This window comes from Pogonomyrmex barbatus, unplaced genomic scaffold (assembly GCF_055798465.1).
Source record: "Pogonomyrmex barbatus isolate J1 unplaced genomic scaffold, ASM5579846v1 scaffold20, whole genome shotgun sequence".
Taxonomy (NCBI): Eukaryota; Metazoa; Arthropoda; class Insecta; order Hymenoptera; family Formicidae; genus Pogonomyrmex; species Pogonomyrmex barbatus.
In genome coordinates, this window is record NW_028297117.1 from 1,337,753 (window position 1) to 1,360,512 (window position 22,760).

Genomic DNA, 22,760 nt, shown 5'->3' on the forward strand with positions numbered 1-22,760 from the left:
GTAACTTGCACGCAACCACTAACCCCCAAAACCATTTCTCATCCCGACTTCGCGTACTGGGCAAGAGTAGGGTAGCAAGTGGCGGGAGAAGTGTGCAAAGCACGCGATGCTAGCGAAAGCAAGGCAGAACCGCCAACCCCCAGCCAGAAGAATCCATTCGACGAAGGTAACGGATGAGGTGAGAAAGTTTGCACGGTGATAACTCATCGTTCACACCTTATTTACCTAGTCGTCTCTGCTTCGCTCAGTCGATCGTTTCTACGCCACTACAGTTCGACGAAATTGAATTTTAACACGAGTTTCGAATCTCGAATTTGTATCTATATTTAAGCGAGAGAGAGAGAGAGAGAGAGAGAGAGAGAGAGAGAGAGAGAGAGATCATTTTCTTTACAAGTATGAGGGACAAAGTATTCTTTTAGATTCACAGATCTATATTGAAGTCTTACGGCAAATGTTAAGATGTTAAGATTAATCGAATCATCGAAGTTGCAAGATATTTCACTCTTGAGAGATCAGAAGCAGAGGTAGACAATTGGGAAGTGACGACAGCGAACAAGTCGTCATCGTAACGCAACTCGGCGACATAGCGGAAGATCGTGCATCATTCCGTCATATATTTATACCTCGGCACGCCGTGCACAGGAGAAGGAGAGGAAGAGAAGGAACCGTGGCTTATCGCCTCGAGATTGCGGCTAAATCTCTCCCCAGGGTGCAACGGGCGCGTTCGCGCACACGCGGGAAGTTCCGGGTTTAACAAACGGTTGCTCGCGACGAAATTGCTCGCCAGAACCGGCGCCACGCAAAGGGGAGAAGTTCTCGACTGTCGTCGAGCTGCTTGCATCCACCAGAAATCCCCGGCAGCAGCTTGTTTGCCGTGTCGTTTTATAATCACAGCTTTTGTTTTCGTTGTTGGGAAATGCGTATAAATTCCAAAGCAAGCGTAAAGAGTCCATCATCTCTTATAATATCAAGAAGAATATCTGCAGAACATGAGAAAGCTATTGCGGTAGATAGAGAGACTTACAATTACGAGGGATGCGTCAATATTTGTAAAACAAAAGGCAATTTTTAAAATTGACTTTACTTTTGTTTTAAATTATCAGAAGAATATTTTACTTTTAAATCTCCGATCTCACTTTGACATTATCGTTAAATCTGAAATCGATGGATTCGGTGCAAGAAGAAAAACGCGAACGGAAATTACAATTTATCAATTTTAAACACGATTTCATATTTATAAGATTTTATAGACTGTAAATTTATCTCGTTGTTGAATAGAAACCTTCAGTCGTGAGTTTAGAGTTTATCAGTACATTCAGAACTTATTGTTAAATACGAGAGAATCGATTGTATCGTAGTGAAACACAGTGCGGGTGAGGAAAACCGGATGCAATGTTCGGTACAACAACCAACGAACGCGAAGGTTTAACCATGCCCACTTTTACGCTTGAATTAACATACTCATTTGTTTCCCTCGAGAGGAAACTCGCTTAACCCCAGCGGGCCCGCCCATGCTCCTGCTGTACATCGCGTGATGCAGATGCAACCGGATGCGCTGGAAGGGCCATATTCCCGGGAGATTATTCATGGTGCATCTCCATCGTCACTTGATTCCTCGATCTCAGTATACCAACCGCAACAAAGATTACGTTTGAAATACGGCGCAAACGCGATACCGCCGTTTTATCTCTTTATTAAATGCGACTGTCGTTGACGGGTTTAATTTCTCGGATAAATTATCATTGAAACGTATAACGCTTGTTTTTCGTTCAAGTAAAACGTTTAATTTGTCTCTAAATATGAATGCGTATTTTTCATGTGTAAATGTCATTTTTTGCATGTTTCACCATTTATTTTCACTGTGTATTTAAAGTAACAATATATTTTAATTATTAGTACCTCTTGACACATATAAATAAATGTGTGATAAATTTTATAATAAATTAAATCTTAAATAATTTTATTAAAAAACAGTACAAACAATACAACTAGTTTTATTGCTACATAAATTAAAATTGCATCCATTTAAAGTATGATTTAAACATAAATCAATCTATATAATCTATATATATAAATAAATTCTATTTTAATATTTTCTTATTCGACAAATTCGAACAAAAGCGAATTTTATTATAAGTAGCATTTTTATACTAGAATGCTCGATATGAAAATATTTAATTGAAAAACGCAAAAACTGTGTCATGTTAAACTATATACATATTATCCCAGAGACATGGATGTCTCTGGAAATTTAATTATTATTATTTCAGAATGAATGTTTAACAGATACTGACTTTGTAACCTCTTTAAACAGAAATCCTATTATATATTTGAAATTATTATTAAAAAATAATAAATATTTTATCGTATTTAATATCAATAATATATAAATATATAATTCTTATAGATGGAAAGATTTTCACGTTATATAAAATAAAATTTCAAGGATTTAATCTCTTCCATATGTAATTCCTTTATCGACAGTTGCCGAACTATATAAAGGAAAAATGCGAGAAAGTGGTGAAACAGATAATCACAGATTTTGAAATTTTCAATGTCATATACTCTCAGATGATTTTCACTATATAAATTCTAAAAATTTTAAACATTGTAAAATTATAAATACTTAGATTTATGTTTATGTTATAAAATTTACGAAGTTGAATTTAGAATTGAGATCTAGATATATTCAATAAATACTATACAAAATCTAATAATATATATATATATATATATATATATATATATATATATATTTAAATATTATTGAAAAGTACATAAAAAATAAATAGCAAAATACATTAATAAAATTCTAATGAAAAATGTCCAAATTTTATTATTAAATATTATTTGATAGAAATAAATCTAGAGAAGATATATTCGAACCATCTAAGCCAAAAATACATGAAAATTAAAAACTTACAAAAATATATTTATTAATAATTTATAATTAAATATATTAAATTCATTATGTAACGCTTTTATAGAAAATTCTGTTTAAGAACATTAAACATTAAAAATTAATAATCAATATTGCATATCTTTTTAGGTATATATTTTTATCATATTTACAGATGTTTTTATTTTTTTCACATCTATTTGATTTTATTAATGCCTTATTTCGAAACGACTAAATATTCTTATCATAAATTTTATTGCTCTTAAAGTATGGTTCTTAATTTTGCATCGCTTACTTATTGCGTATCTCTCGACTCGATTTTATTGCTGATCAAACATTTATCGTGAAAGTTTGCAAAGTGGTAGAAATCTGAAATCCCCTTGTTGCTTACACCCCCGGGAAGATCTTCATGTCGTGCACATTGATATGCACACATACACGTGCACGTGCGAATACTTCCTTTTTCTCAATGGCATTTTAGTACCATGGGGAGAAATTACCATGGAAAAAAAGCAACGAGAATCATAAAACACAATATTAGACTACATAGTACGGAGTTTTAAGCAAATTCATAGCCGACACACGATGTCTGTTTCAAAAAATTCGTGCGAAATTTTGGCTAGCTATTTCAGGACGAATGTCATGCTTCTTGAAATAACTTCGCGTACGAACGTGAATAATATACATATCTTTTACTTGTCTACATATTACTACTTTTATTGAGAAATTTTATGATGTTTTACTTAATATTGATTTTATTATAACTTGAGTTTTTAAATTGACGGATATCAAGAAGGTACAGTTTTTTTTTTCTTATTAAATACGTTTATGTAGATAAAAATTCTATAGTTCGATCATTCTTGTTTTGTATATGTACATATATGCGTTTTAGAATCTGAAGAGGTACATCGCGTATCATATTTGTACAATAAATAATATATCCGTATAGTTAATTGTGGATAAGTAAGAATTTCTTATTTTTTTATCCGAAGCAGCTGCAGTAGATCAAAGAAAAACTTCCACGTAGTATTATCCGCGGATTATTTTAATTGAGGAGGCAGCCACGATGAAAGGAAAGAAGAGTAGTATTCTGCGCGCTCATTCGACGATGTTCCTTTGATCAATCGGACGGTGGAGTCGACGGCGGAAAACGTGACGTAAGATCTGCCGGACCAGCCATGCGGCTGTGAACGGGGAACTACCTCGAAGTTCGTGGTCACGGCGGATTGGCTGATGCGTTTGAAGTCTTCTCAAGGGGGAAGCTCCTCTTATCATCATGCTGGTCGTATAACTGCAGGCGGGATCCGAACGTACGTATACTCCGAAACCGAGCATTTCCACACGGCCGGCTACGAAACATTTCAATTACTTATGCCGTACCAACTCTCTCTCGCGCGCGCGCGCGCGCGCGCGCGAGCACGGTTTTCTTCCATTTTCCCCATTTCTCTCCATTAGGCGAGTGACTTAGCGGCGACGTTTGCCAGCCTTTCGCAGTTCGCCTGGTACGAAACCTCAGAACCGGCTTCCGGACTTCGATATATAGACAAATCGTTTGAGTTACCGCTCGACGTATTCTCGCGGAATCTCCCGGAATCTGCGGAAGATCAAACGCCGCTAAGCGTAAACGCGATGTTCATATGTGCGGAAACACGAGTACCACACGCGGATACCAATTCTTAAACGATTCGATATGTAAATAGTTCGAAAGTTACTCGACCACGAAGTGTGGTTTCAGTTAATTTTAGCTTTAACTACGTAGATTAGTCCGTTTGAGCTTTCGTAATATAGAACTCTAAAATGTGTATGTAATGTTAAAGAAATAGTTCCTCTCATTTTGCGAATTTATATTTTATTTTTGTATATTTTGTATATTATTTAAATTTCAATATCGTATGGTTTTATTTAATCGATATCAATTTGCGACAAATGTTTTGCGCCTGAGATCATTAAATAGAACGAAATACATTACATTATTATTTATGTTGGTTTATTATTTATTTTGCCAATTACGACAAGAGTGGACCTGGTTGTCCAAATTATTTTTAGTTCACTCCATGCTTTCGACGATGCACTTGTTGCATGGAAAAGTGCCATTCGTGACAATCAAAGCGCAATATTACTCCGAACGTGTTGAAAACGATTTTGAAAGTGTTATCTCGCGCTCGACTACGCTCGCCGGAGATAAAGTTTTATATCATTGTCAGCTGCGCAATGCAGGATCAACTGTTTGCGCGGATAAGCTGTTTAACCGCGAGGCTGTATCGCCAGTAAAACTCGCGTATATCTTCTCTTCGCGATTTTCCGAGTCAGTTGCCTTTTCTCTTAGCCATCGAAGTGTTCTCCACGCGATAAAACGCGATCTTGTCAATCCATTCGTGAGCCGTTTCTGTTACAGAATCTCCTTCACGAGAGCTAAGCACTTTCAGGTGTCCGCTCGCTTCGAAAGTCACAGTTTCAAAGATAATCTCTCTCGCTCATGCGAGTTCTAACAGAAATCATTGTGACTGCGTACGTACGAGTCCCGTGTTCTTATCTCCATATTGTCTTGAGAATTATCCAGTATTCGTGTATTCGGACCTGCTGAGTATTCATACTTGAGTTCACTGAGAGTTACAAGTTAAGTATTTCATCTTATCAAAGTGCACTGTACTGCTATATCGAGATCTTCTGTTACTAAACTCCCTTTCATTTACACGGATCTTTACAAGTACAATTTTAATCTATTTTTACGGATTCGCTCGAAGAAAGTTCAGTCTTGGGCTTTGGCGCCGTTACCTCTTTTCTTCGCGTCTACTCGTCTCGAAAAATACGGTATGGTTTTATTCCGTCGTCGGTGATCCCTGTTTCTATGCGGGCTTCATTCGCTCTCCTTTCGTCCATATCGCGAACGCTCGCGCTAAAACGGAACGCCGAAATAAATGGTCGGAGAATTATTCACTTTGCGAATCTCGGTGAGTGGTTGTAGGGAATGAGACCGAGATAAGATACGACTTCATTTCCGCCTCGTGGCCGCGTTATGCTCCGCGAGCATCGTTCATTTCCTTCGTTCACTTCGGGGAATAACTGCACGGTGTCAAGACGCATCGAAGTTAATCTTTCAACATCTTGAGAGGACACGATATCGACTTTTCCAGACACGTCAACAGTGTACTACCGTTGACGTAACGCTTATTACATTATTAAAATAAATTATTGTTTTTGGCAGAAATTCTTTTGATACTTATAGTTCACGATATTACACTAACAGAAACATTTAACTTTTCCATGTGAAGTTAGTTGTCATACGACGGTATTAATTTGTAGGCCAATAGTCTGATAAATCGGTTAAACTTTAAAATTAATGGTAAACACTTAAAATAAAGTTGTCAAAAAATTATGCCTCCTTCTTTAACGGTGACATGAAATTCTGGTGAATCACTGTTTTATTTTATCGGAACGAAAATATACGCACCGCTTGCGCGACACATTGCATCGCGGCACGATCCAGCAGAAGTTTTGTAAATTGGTCGCTTTGCTGGAACAAGGAGAATGTAGCGCAAGCGATGAATTTTAAGATAGGATACGTTGCACATCCAGAGGCAAATCTAACCGAATTTATTCAAAATCCCTATCGTTTTACCCTTCTAGCCGTAGGGCGGCAGCAATAAGTCACCGTCGCGGATCACTTTTATGAATAATGTAATTTACGAGAAACTTTTGCCACAGGACGAATAATATGGCACGATGCAGGGGACAAGCATAGATATGTTTCCTTAACTCTTTCAAGGATTCAGATTATAGATGAAAATACACAGAATACTCTATATGAACGAATATCCTGATTCATGAACGAGAAATAGCAACCAAATGTTTCTAAACTGTTTAAACAATCATTTAACTTTTATTATTGTTCTGTACAAATATAATATAATATATATAAAAAGTAGAGAATGGAAATTCTTAAAAATTTTTTTTTTATTTATGAATTACTTAATTATGCTGAATTTTATTTTATTTTGACGAAAATATTGAATCTTGGAATAGTTTTTCAGTCATAAGTAGTTTGAAATCTGTAGATTTTCGCCAATTAAGCTTTACAAATGCAAATAGATAACAAAATCTTACTACTTTTATTGCGATTGTACTTTAACAGAATTTTAATTAGAAGCTTAAGTATGGAGCACCGAGTAATCGTAAGACGCTTCTTGGGAAAGTTTCCGGCGCCCTCATCGTTGGAAGGATGAGCGAAGCAAACGGGTTATCAGCGGCAAAATGGGGCGCGAGAGAGAAGATTCACCCATTGGCTGCGTGCTGTCCCCTGCAGTTGACACAGTTTCCTACCGACGGCGCAGCCTCACGATCGATCTCAACACGTCCACGTCTGTTCTGCCTAAGATCATCGTCGTAGCAGTAAGCGTTACACGCCGACATGACGTTTCAATCTTAATGGGCCATTCTCGGCGCGCAGTCATACGATGCACCACGTGCTACATGTACGACTGATGTTTGGACTCGTCGTTAATGCGACGATAATATCGATCGCGAGGAGCCGCTCTTAGATTGTCTCGACACCGGATCGAATCCGGCAGAGATCTACGCGCTATTATCGGAGAACGTGGGCGATTGATCGCGGCCATTTGCGGGATAGATCGAAGGCTAAGTTTTCGAGAACAATCAAATATAAAGTAGCTCTAAAAAAATTCCTCTAAAAAAGCCCGTGCTTTCATTGAAACTTCTTTCTGCTGGATCTATAGAATAAGCCTACAAAGAGTTAGGAGTTTTTTTGATGCTTCTTTTCTTCTTATTATAATATTAAATATCTTCTTATAACGATATAACGAAGAAATCTTGTTATGCTGAAATCTTGTTACGCTTGATTCATGCTCAGAAAAGTAAATTGAGGGATATCATTCATATTTGGTTGTACAATTATCGTGGCTGGAGAAGAAAGAAAACATAAATTGGTATACGTCATTAATGTAGTCGATTTGCTTTTAGGGAGAATGGCTAAACTTTAATTTTTTTAAATTTAGCCATTTTTGATACATAAATTTTGATGAACCGGGAAGATCCCAGAAGAAGATTTTTTGCGATTTACAAAATTTAAGTATTTTCTGAACCGTACATTCTGACCTAATTTCTGACAAAAAATAAATTCTAGTAGCGAGATGACAGTTAGCTTAACAGAATATTTTCATTTACAATATTATTCCTACCAATTCTTAATATAAATTTATAAATGTCTCTTGAAAATACAATGAAACGAAAAAAATTAAAAACAAACATAATGAACTTGCGCAAACTAAGTTTGTGACTAAGTTTCTTTGCGGACATCACAGATTATACACAGATAGAAGTAAAATATAAATATATAAATATATAGAGGTAAAATATAAATCTGAAAATCGTCGTGTAACGAGCGAGAAATGTTGTCGGAATACCCGACGTGATACTGGGAGGGATTAACATTTCACTTGGAAAGGAAGATGTAGCCGCGAAAGAATAAAAAGTGGATGGAACAGACTCACCGATACTCCGATCCCTCGCTCAGCTGTCTAACAGTAATGGGAAATTCGCTGGGTCCGTGCGCTTTCAGAAGTTCCTGCAATCGCACGAGCCCCTCGTTGTTCTCGTAGATAATGGTGAAACTCTTCCAGCCCCAGGCCTTCACCAGATCGACGTACGCCTGGAACACGGGTAATCAATCACAAGCTGTGTTATTATTACAGTCGGGTTAACAGCTGCCGTAATGCTTTTACGTCTTTCGTACGATGTAATTTAACTCTCGGGCTGTCTACGTCGATCGTGATAATACGCTATCACATGAAGGTATGAGGGCAACAAGTGCGATGAATTAACATTTCTCATTAAAGAGTAATAATACAATTTAATATAATGGATATTATATTTGTGTAAAACGTAATATTTGAAGTTATACTATAGGAGCATACGTAATGTAATTGTTAGTATGATATTGCGTAATGAAATGAAAATATGAAGAAATTAAAATATGTAAGCCGAACGTTAATAACGTTGAACAACTGAAATATTTGCAATAATTCTCTTGTTGTTTCTATCTCGTACAATTTCAAATATATAAACTTTTAATTTAAGTTTCTTTATTTATTGAATGATGAAAATATGAAGAAATTAAAATATGTAAGCCGAACGTTAATAACGTTGAACAACTGAAATATTTGCAATAATTCTCTTGTTGTTTCTATCTCGTACAATTTCAAATATATAAACTTTTAATTTAAGTTTCTTTATTTATTGAATGATAATGAACGCTGTCTATGAGTGTTTGGTTTTACAGACATATAAATGAGAAGACTATACCAAAAATAATACATATTATTAAATTAATTATCAAGTTGGTTATTGTACGATTATCATCAACGGATATATATAAATTTTCAGAAGAGCATGAGATAATATGTTCCATATTATCTCATCTTAGTAAATAAAATATTTAATATTTACTGTTATAGTGAGAAAAGAATTTAAAATTTAGAACAAAATTTTATAACAGAAATTAATAAATTGATAATTAGAAATAGCTATCACAACACACACATACACACACGCGCGCGCGCGCGCGCGCGCGCGCACACACACACACACACACACACACACACACACAACACACAAATATTATTTTTAAGTTTGAAAAGCTTAATGTGCGCATTTTGTTCTTTTTACATTATAAGATTAACTAAAACTCTTATTATATCATGAATTATATCATGAATTATATCTTATTATATCTTATTATATGAATTTTTATATGCAGTAACTATCAACATTTATTAGATGCATTCATGAAAAATGACGATGTATGTCCATTTGCGAGCGGCAGTGTAAAAAAAGTATGTAGATTTGTGAATGTGGAAACCGTGCACTGCGATCCACTGTTAGTAATAAATTGCATATTGGAATGAAATACAACGACGCATCGCAAGAAGAATTCACGTGTCGGAGTGAACATTCATGTTTCGCGTTTCAAATTCCGCTCGAATTTTGAATTCTGACAATATTTGAGTTCTGACAATATGCTGCCGATGAAATATTGTCAGCGTTGTCCATAAATCGCAACCGAGCCGAACTCCATAAGCACCATTATTGCGAGTATGGAACATCGTAGAATACCATAGTTATTCGTGATCAACGCCGCTATCGTTACATTTTCTATCGCTTTTTTGCTGTAGAAAACTCGTTATATCAGAATAAGTTGTTCGTTGAACATGGTGCTTTCTCGTAACAAATTACTATAGTAATGGTCTCTTCCTCTTTTACGTTTTATTACTAATTTTATAAACTTTTCCATTATTTTCGAATTAAATTCATACATTAATTCATACATTAATTAATTAATAATACATTAATTGGTATTATCTTATTAAAGATAATTATAAATTTTATGAAAATTATCTAGAGAAATTAAGTTAGAGCCTTCATAAATATAAATTTAATAAACAATTTTCGAAAATTTCGATATCTTTTTAACAGAAAACTTTTGCTATATTGTTTATTGTGCATAGTTTTTGACGGTACCGTAAAATTTGCAACAAAGTATAAATATTCCATTTTAAAACAAACCTTCTTTGATATATACTTCTTATAGCAGATTGTATTATGATGCGTTGGAGCATCTCTTGTGAGCTTGTAAGAAACTAGTTTTGCCACGTAGTGACTCTCTTTTACAATCCAGGCTTTTAACTGAGAAAACAAGTATCACACAGTTGCGACAGTCTCCAATGCCCGAATCAAAAAAGAGCTGAAGATTGCTTTCGCAAGAATTCACTTCGCAACCACGTTTTTTCCAATAATCCAAATTCACTATGAAAGAAGGAATGTATATTTTCCAACGAAGAATTTTTGCTGTGGTTCCGTACACTACTGTTTCTTTTCTTTTTTACCTTCTTTCCGCAAATCCATTTCAAGAATTTCAAGAATTTATATTGTCAGCTGTTTTGAGATTTTCTTCGTCGTACTTTTTTGACAAAAGAAACAAACATGTTGTCATATGAATTCGAATCAGAATTTGTCTGAAATAATTCCAAATCATTAGGATTGTAATATATGATGTGTACTTTAGATTATTGCGATAGATTAATTTTATTCCTTACAGATGTAGATAAAATTGTTTTATAAATTTTGGTGAATAAGTTTTGTGATTTTTATTTTACTAACTATCAAAATATGATGACTTTTTTAAGCTTTTTTTATTAAAAAATGGAAATGTATAGAATATAAACTTTGAATTTTAATGAACAATTTAAATTTTTATCTTTCTCATTAAAAAAGTGTGTGTGTGTCTCTATATGTATTAAAATAGGTAACAAAAAAAGCAAATTTCTATGTGCAAGATATGACTGACATCACTTATTATTTAATAGTTATTTCTATGGTAACAATATATTCCTTTCTTGTATAAATATTTGTTACCATACAATAAAAATTTCTTAATCATATAATTTAAAACATTTTGTATAGAATAATAACAACGCTAAGTTTGCTTAATTTTTCGATTTTATATTTTCTAGATTGTATATTTTCTACATAATAATTAGCCACAGTTGTTGGTTTTCTTATATTTTCATATGATGCTCATGCTTGCGTATTATTAAAATCGAAATTTCTAAATGTATAACATTAATATGAGCTGATTACTTTTGAAGTGTTGTAACTTAGGAGCACAGTTAAGTAGGATGCGAATGGAAATTAGTGCGACGTACTTACTTTAGAGAGTAAGATATTCCAAACTTATCTTATTCCACTTCCCAAAATCAACTCGTCCATGAAATTTATTACAAGTGCTATGCACATGCGAGATTGCGATTTTGCGGGTAGTAACTTTAGAATATCAGATCGCTCCGTGATTTTATTCGTACTGTCGCTCGTTATTTTACACGGTATGAATCTATAAAAAAAATTACATGCAAATTTTTCAGCGATATAATCGTATATCACTTTTGATCATTTTTTTACCCGTTACAGAGAGGACGGTACGGTTATCGACCCCGTTACTTGTCCATTTGCGATGCTAACAAGCTCGTATTGTCATAAGGAACGGACAACGGTTGCTGGCGAACTGCCAGGTCGCGTTCATTAATAATACGGTGATTATATACTGTAAGTTTTTGTCGAACTAAAAATTTACTGAATTTAGCAAGCTCTTACACTCTTAACTATTTAACAGGTCAACAATATGAGAATACACTGCTTCCCAAACTTTGCAGAAAATAATAAAATAAATTTTTTGTTGACTATTTGTACAGATATGATAAAAATGGAAAAATAGGTTACGTGTATTTCCGGGATTAATGTGTTAATTTTAATATTTTATATATTTCAGAGAGAGACAATCTTTCTTTCAAAATGCGCAAAAATATAATAATATCCAGGCACAAATTAAATTAGGTTGAGTAAAGAGCGTTTGTTCAAACTCGGTGTTGTAATGCGATATAGAATGACAAATGTAGTCTAGATTGACCTTCTGAAATGCTAATACCTTCACATCGCCCCGTTACAAACGCAAATTTACTTAGTAACTACGTTGGCTATTCTATTCTTTTATCATACATTTTAGTAAAATTTAAATTGAAATCTTTGTACGATATACATACAATCAAAATTTCGAAAAAGCACAATGAGAATAAAGTATAATTATTTTATTAAAATTTAATTAGTTAGAAATTTATGGCGTGTGTAGATACAAAACAATGTAATTGAAAAATTCTTTGTTTATGAATACTGGAAGTAGAATAACAGCTTCATAAAGAACTGAGTTTTCCATGTGATTTTATACGTTATTTTACTTCAAATTATCCATAGTTTTGTTACGAACTTGAGACGGCAACCGCTGGCTGGACAAAAGAGCGCTTTTAAACTATTCTCTTCATGTAATCATGTAAAATCATTATCGGTTTAACAGGACTGATGTGCAATTTATGCAACGTTCCAATTTCTGTAATCCTCCCTAATCTCCGCCCAATTCCCAGGAAAGGGAATAAATCGGTTGCTGTTCACGCGGAGTTCTGGTCGTATACCCATGCATGCTGTATACCCATGCATCTCCCATAATCGCGAGACTTCGTGGTTCCGATCGCGACAACTATGCCCGGCGTGTCTGTCGTGTGTTCGCACGTGCCGAACCAAACCCAACCTATGAATAACGCACCATTGCCAAAATCTTGTTCACCCGTTGTGTATTTCGTGCATGGTAATGTATCACGACAGGATCGATGTTTAAATTACATTCGGTGTAGTGCACGACGTAAATTGCCTGCAATGCTTGTAAAATATTTGAACGTTTTCCGGTGAGGCTTACATGACCGATAATTTCGCCAACTTCCGACGATAATCGATGGCTACGATCGGTTCTCCGGTTTCTGGTAAAAAATAGCTGGATCTTTTGAAGATATATTTTGCCATTTTTATCATATGACCATATTATCCATTCATTGAGATTAATATTTGCAGATTCTCTCTTCGTGAAATGTAGCATTTGTATTATATTATTATTCATTTTTTTATTATATTATAATAACTGATACAGGTATGTAATATTTTATTTAAAAATTTTCGAGGAAAATTGATGTATATATATATATATATATATATATATATATATATAAATATATTGTTTAATAATTAATAAATATATTGTTTAATAATTTTAATAACTGATTTCTTGTTTCCTGCTATAAGGAAAGCACTTATGTTTCAGTATAAGCGTTTGGTTTAACAATTATATTCATTATTCTTTTTCAAAAATGTTAATATTTTAAAAGAAATATTAACATTTTTGCTATTATTACAAATAAATCACACAAATAAATGCAAGATGTATCTTAAACGATATATTCTAAAGAAATTAGTACGAAACTGAAATAAAATGTATTTATCTTCTAGTTTATAAGAAATCAGAAGAACTAGAAATATAACAATCAAATTGATTCATTTGTTTAATAAATCAAGAAAAATATCTTCTTATTATTTAATTCACGTTTATTAAAAATATTTTTTAATTATATTTTTATTACACTTAAATAGTGCAATGTAATTGTAATGAAACATAATGTGTAATTGTGATAAATCAAGTGCATGATCATAAATTAAAAATAACAATATATTATTAAATTATTATTAATATATACCTTATTATTTAATTAAATGATTATCATTATTCTCTTATTTATATATTATAATTTAATAATCATTGTATGTATATTTGTCGATATATCCTTGATTTATTTTCTTGTTTATAAAAGCAATCCGTATTTTACAACGATAGACAACTTATAACGGCTTTAATAAAATTATTGTACAATTATTTCTGTCATTTTTTGAAGTTCCATTTATTCCGATTTTTTATTTTGAGAGATCAATCCTCATCAAAATATGCCGTCACACGAGTTTCGGAGAACGATCAAGGGATACTTTGCGGAAAAGAATGTCGTCAAAATTACGTATTCACAAAGCGCGATGCGGACATGTAGAAGCGCATGGACCTCATGGTCGATGCAAATTGGGCGGAAATATTTCAGCGGTGAAATATTTAAGTCGCCTTACGCGTCGCCGCGGCGGCTCTTATCGTAGTATCGGAGTTCGCGCGTGACACGAGATTTATCACGCTCGTTACATTGCCATTTCGAGCACGTTTGCGGTCGAGTACGTTATCGTTTCATACGACGATGACCGTAATGCAGGTTGATCTGCAGGTTGTCTTCTTATGCGTCCTCTTATCATTTGTCTAATTCAAAATATATAAATTATCTTTAATAAAAATATTTAATATTTACTAATATATTAAATATTTAATATTTAAATATTTATAAATATTTAATATTTACTTTCTTAAGGATTTTCCCAAATTAGTTAACACGGATGTAAGCGTACAAGGAAAAATTATTATACAATTGGCGTACAATTGTATTTCAATTTAATAGAATTTCAATTCTATTCGATTCACGTAATTATATTTATTAATAAGTGAGAAGATATAAATGAAATAATATTTTATATAGAATGCGTATAGATGAAAATATTCCAGTCATTAATTATAGATTTTTAATTATAGATCCCGTTTTTTAGTTGAAATATAATTAGCGAATTATTTGAAATCTGCGAATTAGCGAAGAATTTGAACTCAACTGCTCAAAAAGGATTCAATCAATGACCGAATGGCATCGTTTCATAATAAATTAAAATTTATTCATTTTGTTGAAGATTTCATCTTGTTAAAAGGATTGTGAATCCGACGCATCTAGCTTATGCACGCAAATGCACATAAGGTGTAAGTGCATACGCTTTTATCTCGCACATGGATACGTCTCATGTCAATGCTGTGCTGCTTTTCATAATGAAAGTAGCGCGTTGGTCTGCGGGTTCCGCGAATATATTCTTTCTCGGGATATAACACGAAGCAAGTTCTCCGTGTTGCATTTTTCAGATGGATTTTTATGTCGAATTGTGAGAAGCACGATTCGAAGCGTCCTCGATTCATTCGGATTAGACGCGACTCGAGATGCGTTCGCACATCGCACGTAATACATTCTTTGTAATACAATTTATTATACGTTGAGTATAAATGTTGTTTAAAGAATCTCACATTTGAAAAATCTAATCTTGTAGAAAATAATTTTTTTTATAAAATAAATCTTTTTTATATATGATTGATTATTATATGTTTTATTAAAATGTTACTTCTTATTAGTTAGATAGTTTCATTTTTATGGAATATCTTTACGATTTATCAATAATAGTAAATTCGTGGAAATTTATATATTAAAAAATATTAAAAAAGTCTTATATAACATTATAATGTAGTTTAATTTTGCCTAAAATATTCATTCAAGTTTTAAATTATCGTAAATAGTTTTGTCCACTTGGTTCAGAATTTTTTTATTGTTCATGTTTAATCAAAAGTTTTTAAATGTACTATGTTTTCGCATTGGATTCTTATTTGCATAAAGAGCTTTGTTCTGTCATTGAGTTCTTACGCGCGTAAGATCTACGTAAAGTAGTAGTTATTCGTGGTAGAGCGCGACTAACGAACCGCTTGCCGACGTACTACTCCTTGTAACAAGATCCCGAAAGAAGAACATCTGTCTGTGTTCCGAGCTCATATGATTTTTCTAGCCAGCTAAATTGAATAGTGCATGCAACCGGATCACTCTTTTGCTGCTTCCTTTCTCAAAATGTTTTCCACAGAAAGTTCCGCTCGCTCTCGTTTCAGAATAAATCCTAATTCGTTCTGACGTAAAATTATATTTAGACATTATAACATGCTTAGTGTATTTACGGGAATCTCGCATCTTGGGAGGATTGCAGAAGAAATAGATAAAGTTAAATGTACCTTACGGATAAAAGGAAAATTTCTCATTATGGAAAGATTATTATCTTTCATTAGCAAGATATTTGACGGATTTTCTTTTATTTATAAATTCTTTGATAGCTACAATTGATTTTTTTTATAACAAAAGTTAAAGATTTTTATAAATTAAGCTTCAAATCTTAAAGAAAAACTTTATTATTTTAACTGAAAGCGGACTACAAAATTCTATTCAAGGAGTTATTAAAAGAAATTAAAAAGAAAGAAATATTTGAATGCAGATCTAGTTATAAAGATAATATTAAATCATATTTGTGTATTTATTAAAAGCGATTAAGTAAAAATAAAACTTAAAAATAAAACTTAATCTATAAATTGCGCTTGTTAAAGCTAGATGCATTCTATATATTATATTTTAGTGTCATAATACCCCCTCTCTCTCTCTCTCTCTCTCTCTCTCTCTCTCTCTCTCTCTCTCTCTCTCTCTCTCTCTTTGAACGTAAATGAATAGTTCATGTTTAAAGGTTATTATGACTATTAACCAAATTTTTATACAGTCAATTATCATAACATATAATAGTTGATGGCAAAATTTATATATAGAATATATAATTGATATTATCCCAAGTATGAGAAACTGCTTTCAATTTTGGTTTTGTGTTATTATATTGTAATCGTTTATTGATAATTTTCAAATTTTTAAATAAAAAATGCAGATTAAACAATGCTTTTCAAAATTATGACAAATTTTTCGTTATATGATTATAGTTTATTACTTATGAATATTTAATTAAGAAAGAAAAATTGTGTTTTTTGAATTATTGCATATTGAAGAATTATAATATTAGTAACATTAGTATTGGATATTTTCTCAGTTATCTTATCATAACAGATTTCAATTTTTTAATTCTGTTTTTTTTCATATATATTCATTTTTAATATGATAACTTTATTTATTTCTTATTAATGTCGCACTATATTAATACTTGTACTACTGATATAGAATATATTGAATTTTTATTTAGTTTATTTCAATTATTTCATAATATTTTTATTAGACATTATTATTAAAACTTTAAATATATTATAAAAATATCACTTTTTCAAATACAAAAGAATAATATTTTAAGTTAATTTTTAAAAAATAATGTTTTTAATTAACGTTGTCAAAGATTAAAGAACTATTTATTGTGTTCTTTTTAAATTAATGAATGAAATTTAATTATTAAATTTTCTATTATATAAACAATATTAGAATAAAAATTTATGCATGATTACATTCAATTTAATATTTCATTTAACATTTTTTTAATGTAATATTATCGTATGTGATATGCATAGCGCATATCATTAAGTTTCAGATTATTAAATTGAATAGAAAAAAAGATTAGTATAATTATTGTTTACGAATTGAAAAGATTAGTCAGCATGATTAAATCCAAGTTCTAGAGGAAATTGAAGTTTTGCTCTTAGCAAAACGGGTTATATGTATATAACTATTTTCTTATCATCTCTTCCTGCGTCGCTGTGCACCGAGTTCAAGTTTCGTCGGCTATCCGGAAATAACAAGTTAGTAGGATCAGTAGTTGTCGATTATCATCTTCTATTTATGTCTGAAAGTCTGGAATTTAACATGGCGATTGTCTTGAAAATTTATCTACGACGACAAAATTTCCGGCCCTTTTATTCTCACATTCGGACGATCTTTTCACGGATGCATCTTTATACAATACTACATACCGTCAGAAAAAATAAAACCTGACCAAATGTAACGTAGAGTTATATAAATTACATCACATATAAATTATCTTTAAAATAAAATACATATAAGAGAAAGGAAAATATTAAACACATTATAGGATTGCTAAATGATAATTTTTAGACAAATCTAAAATTGTGTATTATTATCGTATGCTTTATTAAACACATGTATAGAACAACGTTGTAATCTATGCCACTGCTAACATTTGGATGTGTTACATTATATTGCAAAATTGAAACATCATTCGTAACGTGATGATGAAAAGAGAAATACGCAAAATTATCTCGATAAACGTGAAATCTCTCTCTCTCTCTCTCTCTCTCTCTCTCTCTCACGTTGACGATATTAGTTAATTGTACTTGGTGGTACTTCAAACGAATTTCTATTATAATTACAATTACAAATTCGCTTACAATGTACGCACACAAAATCTAGGGCGATCATCACATTGAGCTTTTTGCTCACTGAGCAGCATTGCTCCATTGAAATTTTGTTGGCTCGAATTTCACAACATATGCAGCTTATCATGCATAAACAAATAAAACTACTTCTGGTGCAATAACCCTCATCGGAATAATTAATATTGAGGACGCTTGTGACAATAGTTTTCAACCAACGATACAACCAGTAAATTAATTAATCGTATTTTGTATAATACCCGGCGTTTGAATTTCTGTTCAGGACAAAATAAATTTTTATCCGTGTACATAAATTTAAGCATTTGATGAATTGGTATTGATATAAATGGCATATTGATTGTACAGTAATCATAGAAATGAAATGAATAGTCGAGTAAAAGTCGAGAAAAATTATACGATATAAATTAAATACAAACTTTGGAACAACTCGTTATTTGTAACAAAAATACAGTTAGAGTTATTTTCAATAATTGTAACTTAATTTCCTTTCTTTTCATTTATATTTATAACTTAATTTAATTACATTTTTTAATAAGTAGTAAACTAATTTAAGACTTACTTTTACAGTTACTTTATATATTTCAAATTTATTCAACATATCAACTACATTTTATAGAATGAAACGATAATAATTATTTAAGCGAGAATAGCTATTATATAATCATTAAGATTAAGATTTTATTTTTTAAAATAAACTTCATATCTTGTTTTATAGTGCTTATAGTTTCATAATATTACGACGTTTAAATTTAGTAAACATTTTAAAAATACTTTTAAAAAATATTGATCCTATAATTTTGATTCCAAGAGTATACATTATTTTAAATTATTAATTTAGTTAATATATTAAAAAATATATTGCTATTTTAATAAATCTTAAAAATCTTAATAATCTTCAAATAAAGTTCTGATTAATTATATATAAACTAATAATAATAATAATAATAATAATAATAACCGAGTATAATAAATAAAATAATTTAGTAATGTTAAAAGTGTAAAATTCTCATATTTAAAATATTATGTCTAAACATTATTTGAAAAGTAACTGAAATGTAACGTTAGTTTTTGAATAATTATAATTGTAATATTACTTTTTAAAGTTTGTAACTTGTAACTAGTTATTTTTTAAGAGAAAGAAACTTACTGTAACTAGTTACTTCTATAAAATAACTTTTACAATCTTCTGATTAAATGTCAATCAGAAAATCTTGTGTTCATGTGCTATAGGTGTGAATTCCAACTTGAGACAGAGTGGTATTCGAGAAGTATCCTCTTATCCGAATACCGAACGCCATTCGCGATGAATGCACTTTGCATTTTCTGCGGCGGTTCTTTTCTCCGCGCGTCATCTACTCGACAGCGAAGTTTTCGAAATGCATTAGGAGAGAGAAGCGCGCGCGAGAAAATCGGCGTTCTTAATTCCGCTTCTAATAGAATTCCGCTTAATGCATTCGTAAATAATGCATTCTCGGCCGTGCAAAACCTTCAAAGTGTGCCGTCTCAGCTCGGTTCGTCGACGGTATCTCGAGTCTCACCGTCGACATTAAAATTGCCTCCCAGAATAGCGTAATGGTGACGAACTGCGAAGGTGAGACGTCGATTACGAGCGATGAAACTCGCGGCAACAAGCGGCTTAGTCCGCCGCGAACAACGGATAATCCCCAAACGCGCTTGCCTCCCTCTTTCTCCCTCTCGATTACGCTCGTTCTCTTCTCGAACACGAAACGAGATTACGTCTGACGTGCTAGACGCAACGGAGTTATTCACTTCCGACGTAATACGACCGCTTTATTCGACGGTGCCATATTCCACGTCTGCACTCCACCATGTACGATATTGCGTCTACATTTCTTGACGATCGCCCTTCTCTCGTTCCCGGTCGTCCCTCCAATAAAGTGCATCGTTCCGCGCGCGCTCTCTTCAGAAATAATGCCCGCAATATACTGTGAGGATGAGTTTCACTGAAGATTGATCCTGTCAAGACAACTCCGTAGAGAATCTGCGTAAATAATTCTGCAGGTAAGTTTACTGCTTTCATGGAACTTGATTTCGAGATGATAGCTTGCTTTAATTTGCATCAATTATTACAATTTTAACCGCGAATTGAATTAAATTCTGTTATCGAAAACTGTTATCGATAACAGAATTTCAATTATCGTGTATTATGTTTATAAAAAAGAAATATAAATGTATTATATATTTTGCAAGAATTGAAAAGTTAGTTAGTCGTTGTCTATATATTTGTATGATAGATGAAGAAAAAATTAATCTTTATTATTTACAGTAATAATTGTTGCTCAATGAAAACAAAAGAATTTTATTTTAAAGTTAAGAGTGTACACCGGTGATTGAGTTTATTAGCCGAAAATCGTGAGCTTGAACGTTATCACGTATCAGTCTCGACCCGCGAAATGCTCATCACCTTATCAGAAACGAATGCACCAGAATGCAATCCATTTACTCCCGACAAGGTTTTCTATCGTAGTAGATGAGAAAAGGTAGCGGAAGCGAAAGGAGATGCGGTCGGCGTTACGAGTGATTGCCAAACGAGCGTGAAGAAACCTTGCGAAGGAGGGAACGGAAAGCTAATCGGCGAGGTGAAGGGGAAAAGAGTGCAATCGGCTTTCAATCGCGTTGGCTGTACGTGGTTTCGCTGAATGACATTGATTAGTAATCCACCTTCAGAAATAAACGTTCATTTGGAACGCATCTAAGCCACGCGAATTCTTGATTGCTCTAAAAGACGAAGAGAAAACGAGAGAGAGAGAGAGAGAGAGAGAGAGAGAGAGAGAGAGAGAGAGAGGCGATAGATATATGTTGTTGTAGGAGAGTGCAGTTCATTCATTGAATGCTGTACGAGTAGAATTGAGTGACATCGCTTACCACTGACGGTTGTTTAGATCAAAGCTTGGACAATGAATCAAACGACAATTGTATTAGGATGCAATAAATCGCAAACATGTATCTTGATTAAATTATATAGAAAGGTACTAAAAATGTAGGAAACTTGAATGTGAGAAACAGATAATTTAATTATTATAAAATAAATATTTTAATGTTTTGTGTAATGTTAATATAATGTTATGTATTATAATACATTATACTTTTTTTACGCTTTATAAAGATGATATAATAATTATTTTTTTCATGATTTTCATCAAGTTTGAACAATTGTTCTTAGTTAATTAAAATATATAAAAATATATTCACACATAAACGTGCATAAAATATTCAAATAATAAAATATTATTGTATTATAATATTAGAAATTTTGTTACAAATTAATAATGTATTTGATATGACACATTGAAAATTTGCAATAAATACATTACATTGAATTTTTATTTTTGAAGAAAGAATGAAAATCTTTTCCAACTATTGTTTTTTTATTAAGACATCAAAAGACTTTTATTGGTTATTAAAATTAATAAATACTTGTGTCATCAAGTTACAACTTTTTTTATGCATACAGTTTACATAAGAATCAATTAAAGAAAAATGCAAAGTGTAGTGTAAAAATGAAGATATTAGTGTTTTTCTTAAGAATCCATAAGACTTATTTCAAAGCGTAATGACAATGCCAACGTTGTTGAACTGTACAAAATGGCATACTAAAGTGTAATGAGCAAAGGCTCGATTAGGAAACAGTACAAATTGAATTCCAACAGCAACATAGCAGCTGATTCAACCGATTCATATACATCGGCTGCTGGACTAACGACCATCGGAGCACAGAAGCCGGTCCATTATCGGCCACGAGGAAGATCGTTAAATCATTGCTGCGGCAATGGCAATTGCGTCTCTCGCAGTTCATTAACACCAACATATCGCCCGTTATATCATCATAATGTGATTAAATTGCGAACGGAATGACGAACGCCATTTTATGATTTTAAGTTCAAAAATAAAAAAAATATTTAATTATAGATTCTTTTTCAGTATTCATAATAATATCATTATAGAAAATTCAAATATATGTTTAGAGTGCATAATTATAGAGAAATGCTCTAAATAATCAAATATCCTTATTATTATTAATGACATCTTAAATAGGTTAAGGATATTCATATTAAGCATTAGTAATCACCAAGATATCCTGTAATGATCAAGATGTAATCCCCGACAGGAATAACAGTGATTATGTCATGCTTAACGTGTATGTATGAATATCTCTGATTTAATATAAAAGCAACCATGATAGATATTCTTGTAAAAAAGTAATCATAGCTACATACAATTCTATTTTGTTTATAAGAATATTATGTTTATATACGCACGTCTTTTTATACATGCACGTACATATAAAACATATTTATATGTTAAAAATTAATAATATCAGCTTTATAATACTGACATATG

General features: G+C 32.2%; 1 protein-coding gene across 8 annotated transcripts in view; it reads right to left on the reverse strand.

Annotated features, from left to right (window-relative positions):
• KaiR1D (Kainate-type ionotropic glutamate receptor subunit 1D) overlaps positions 1–22,760 on the reverse strand; it is a 219,091-nt gene that overhangs the window by 53,279 nt on the left and 143,052 nt on the right. For all 8 annotated transcript variants that reach the window (XM_089077884.1, XM_089077879.1, XM_089077880.1 and 5 more), the window contains one exon: positions 8,407–8,564. In XM_089077884.1, coding sequence (XP_088934010.1) covers positions 8,407–8,564 — 158 coding nt within the window. The remainder of the gene's footprint in view (positions 1–8,406; positions 8,565–22,760) is intronic.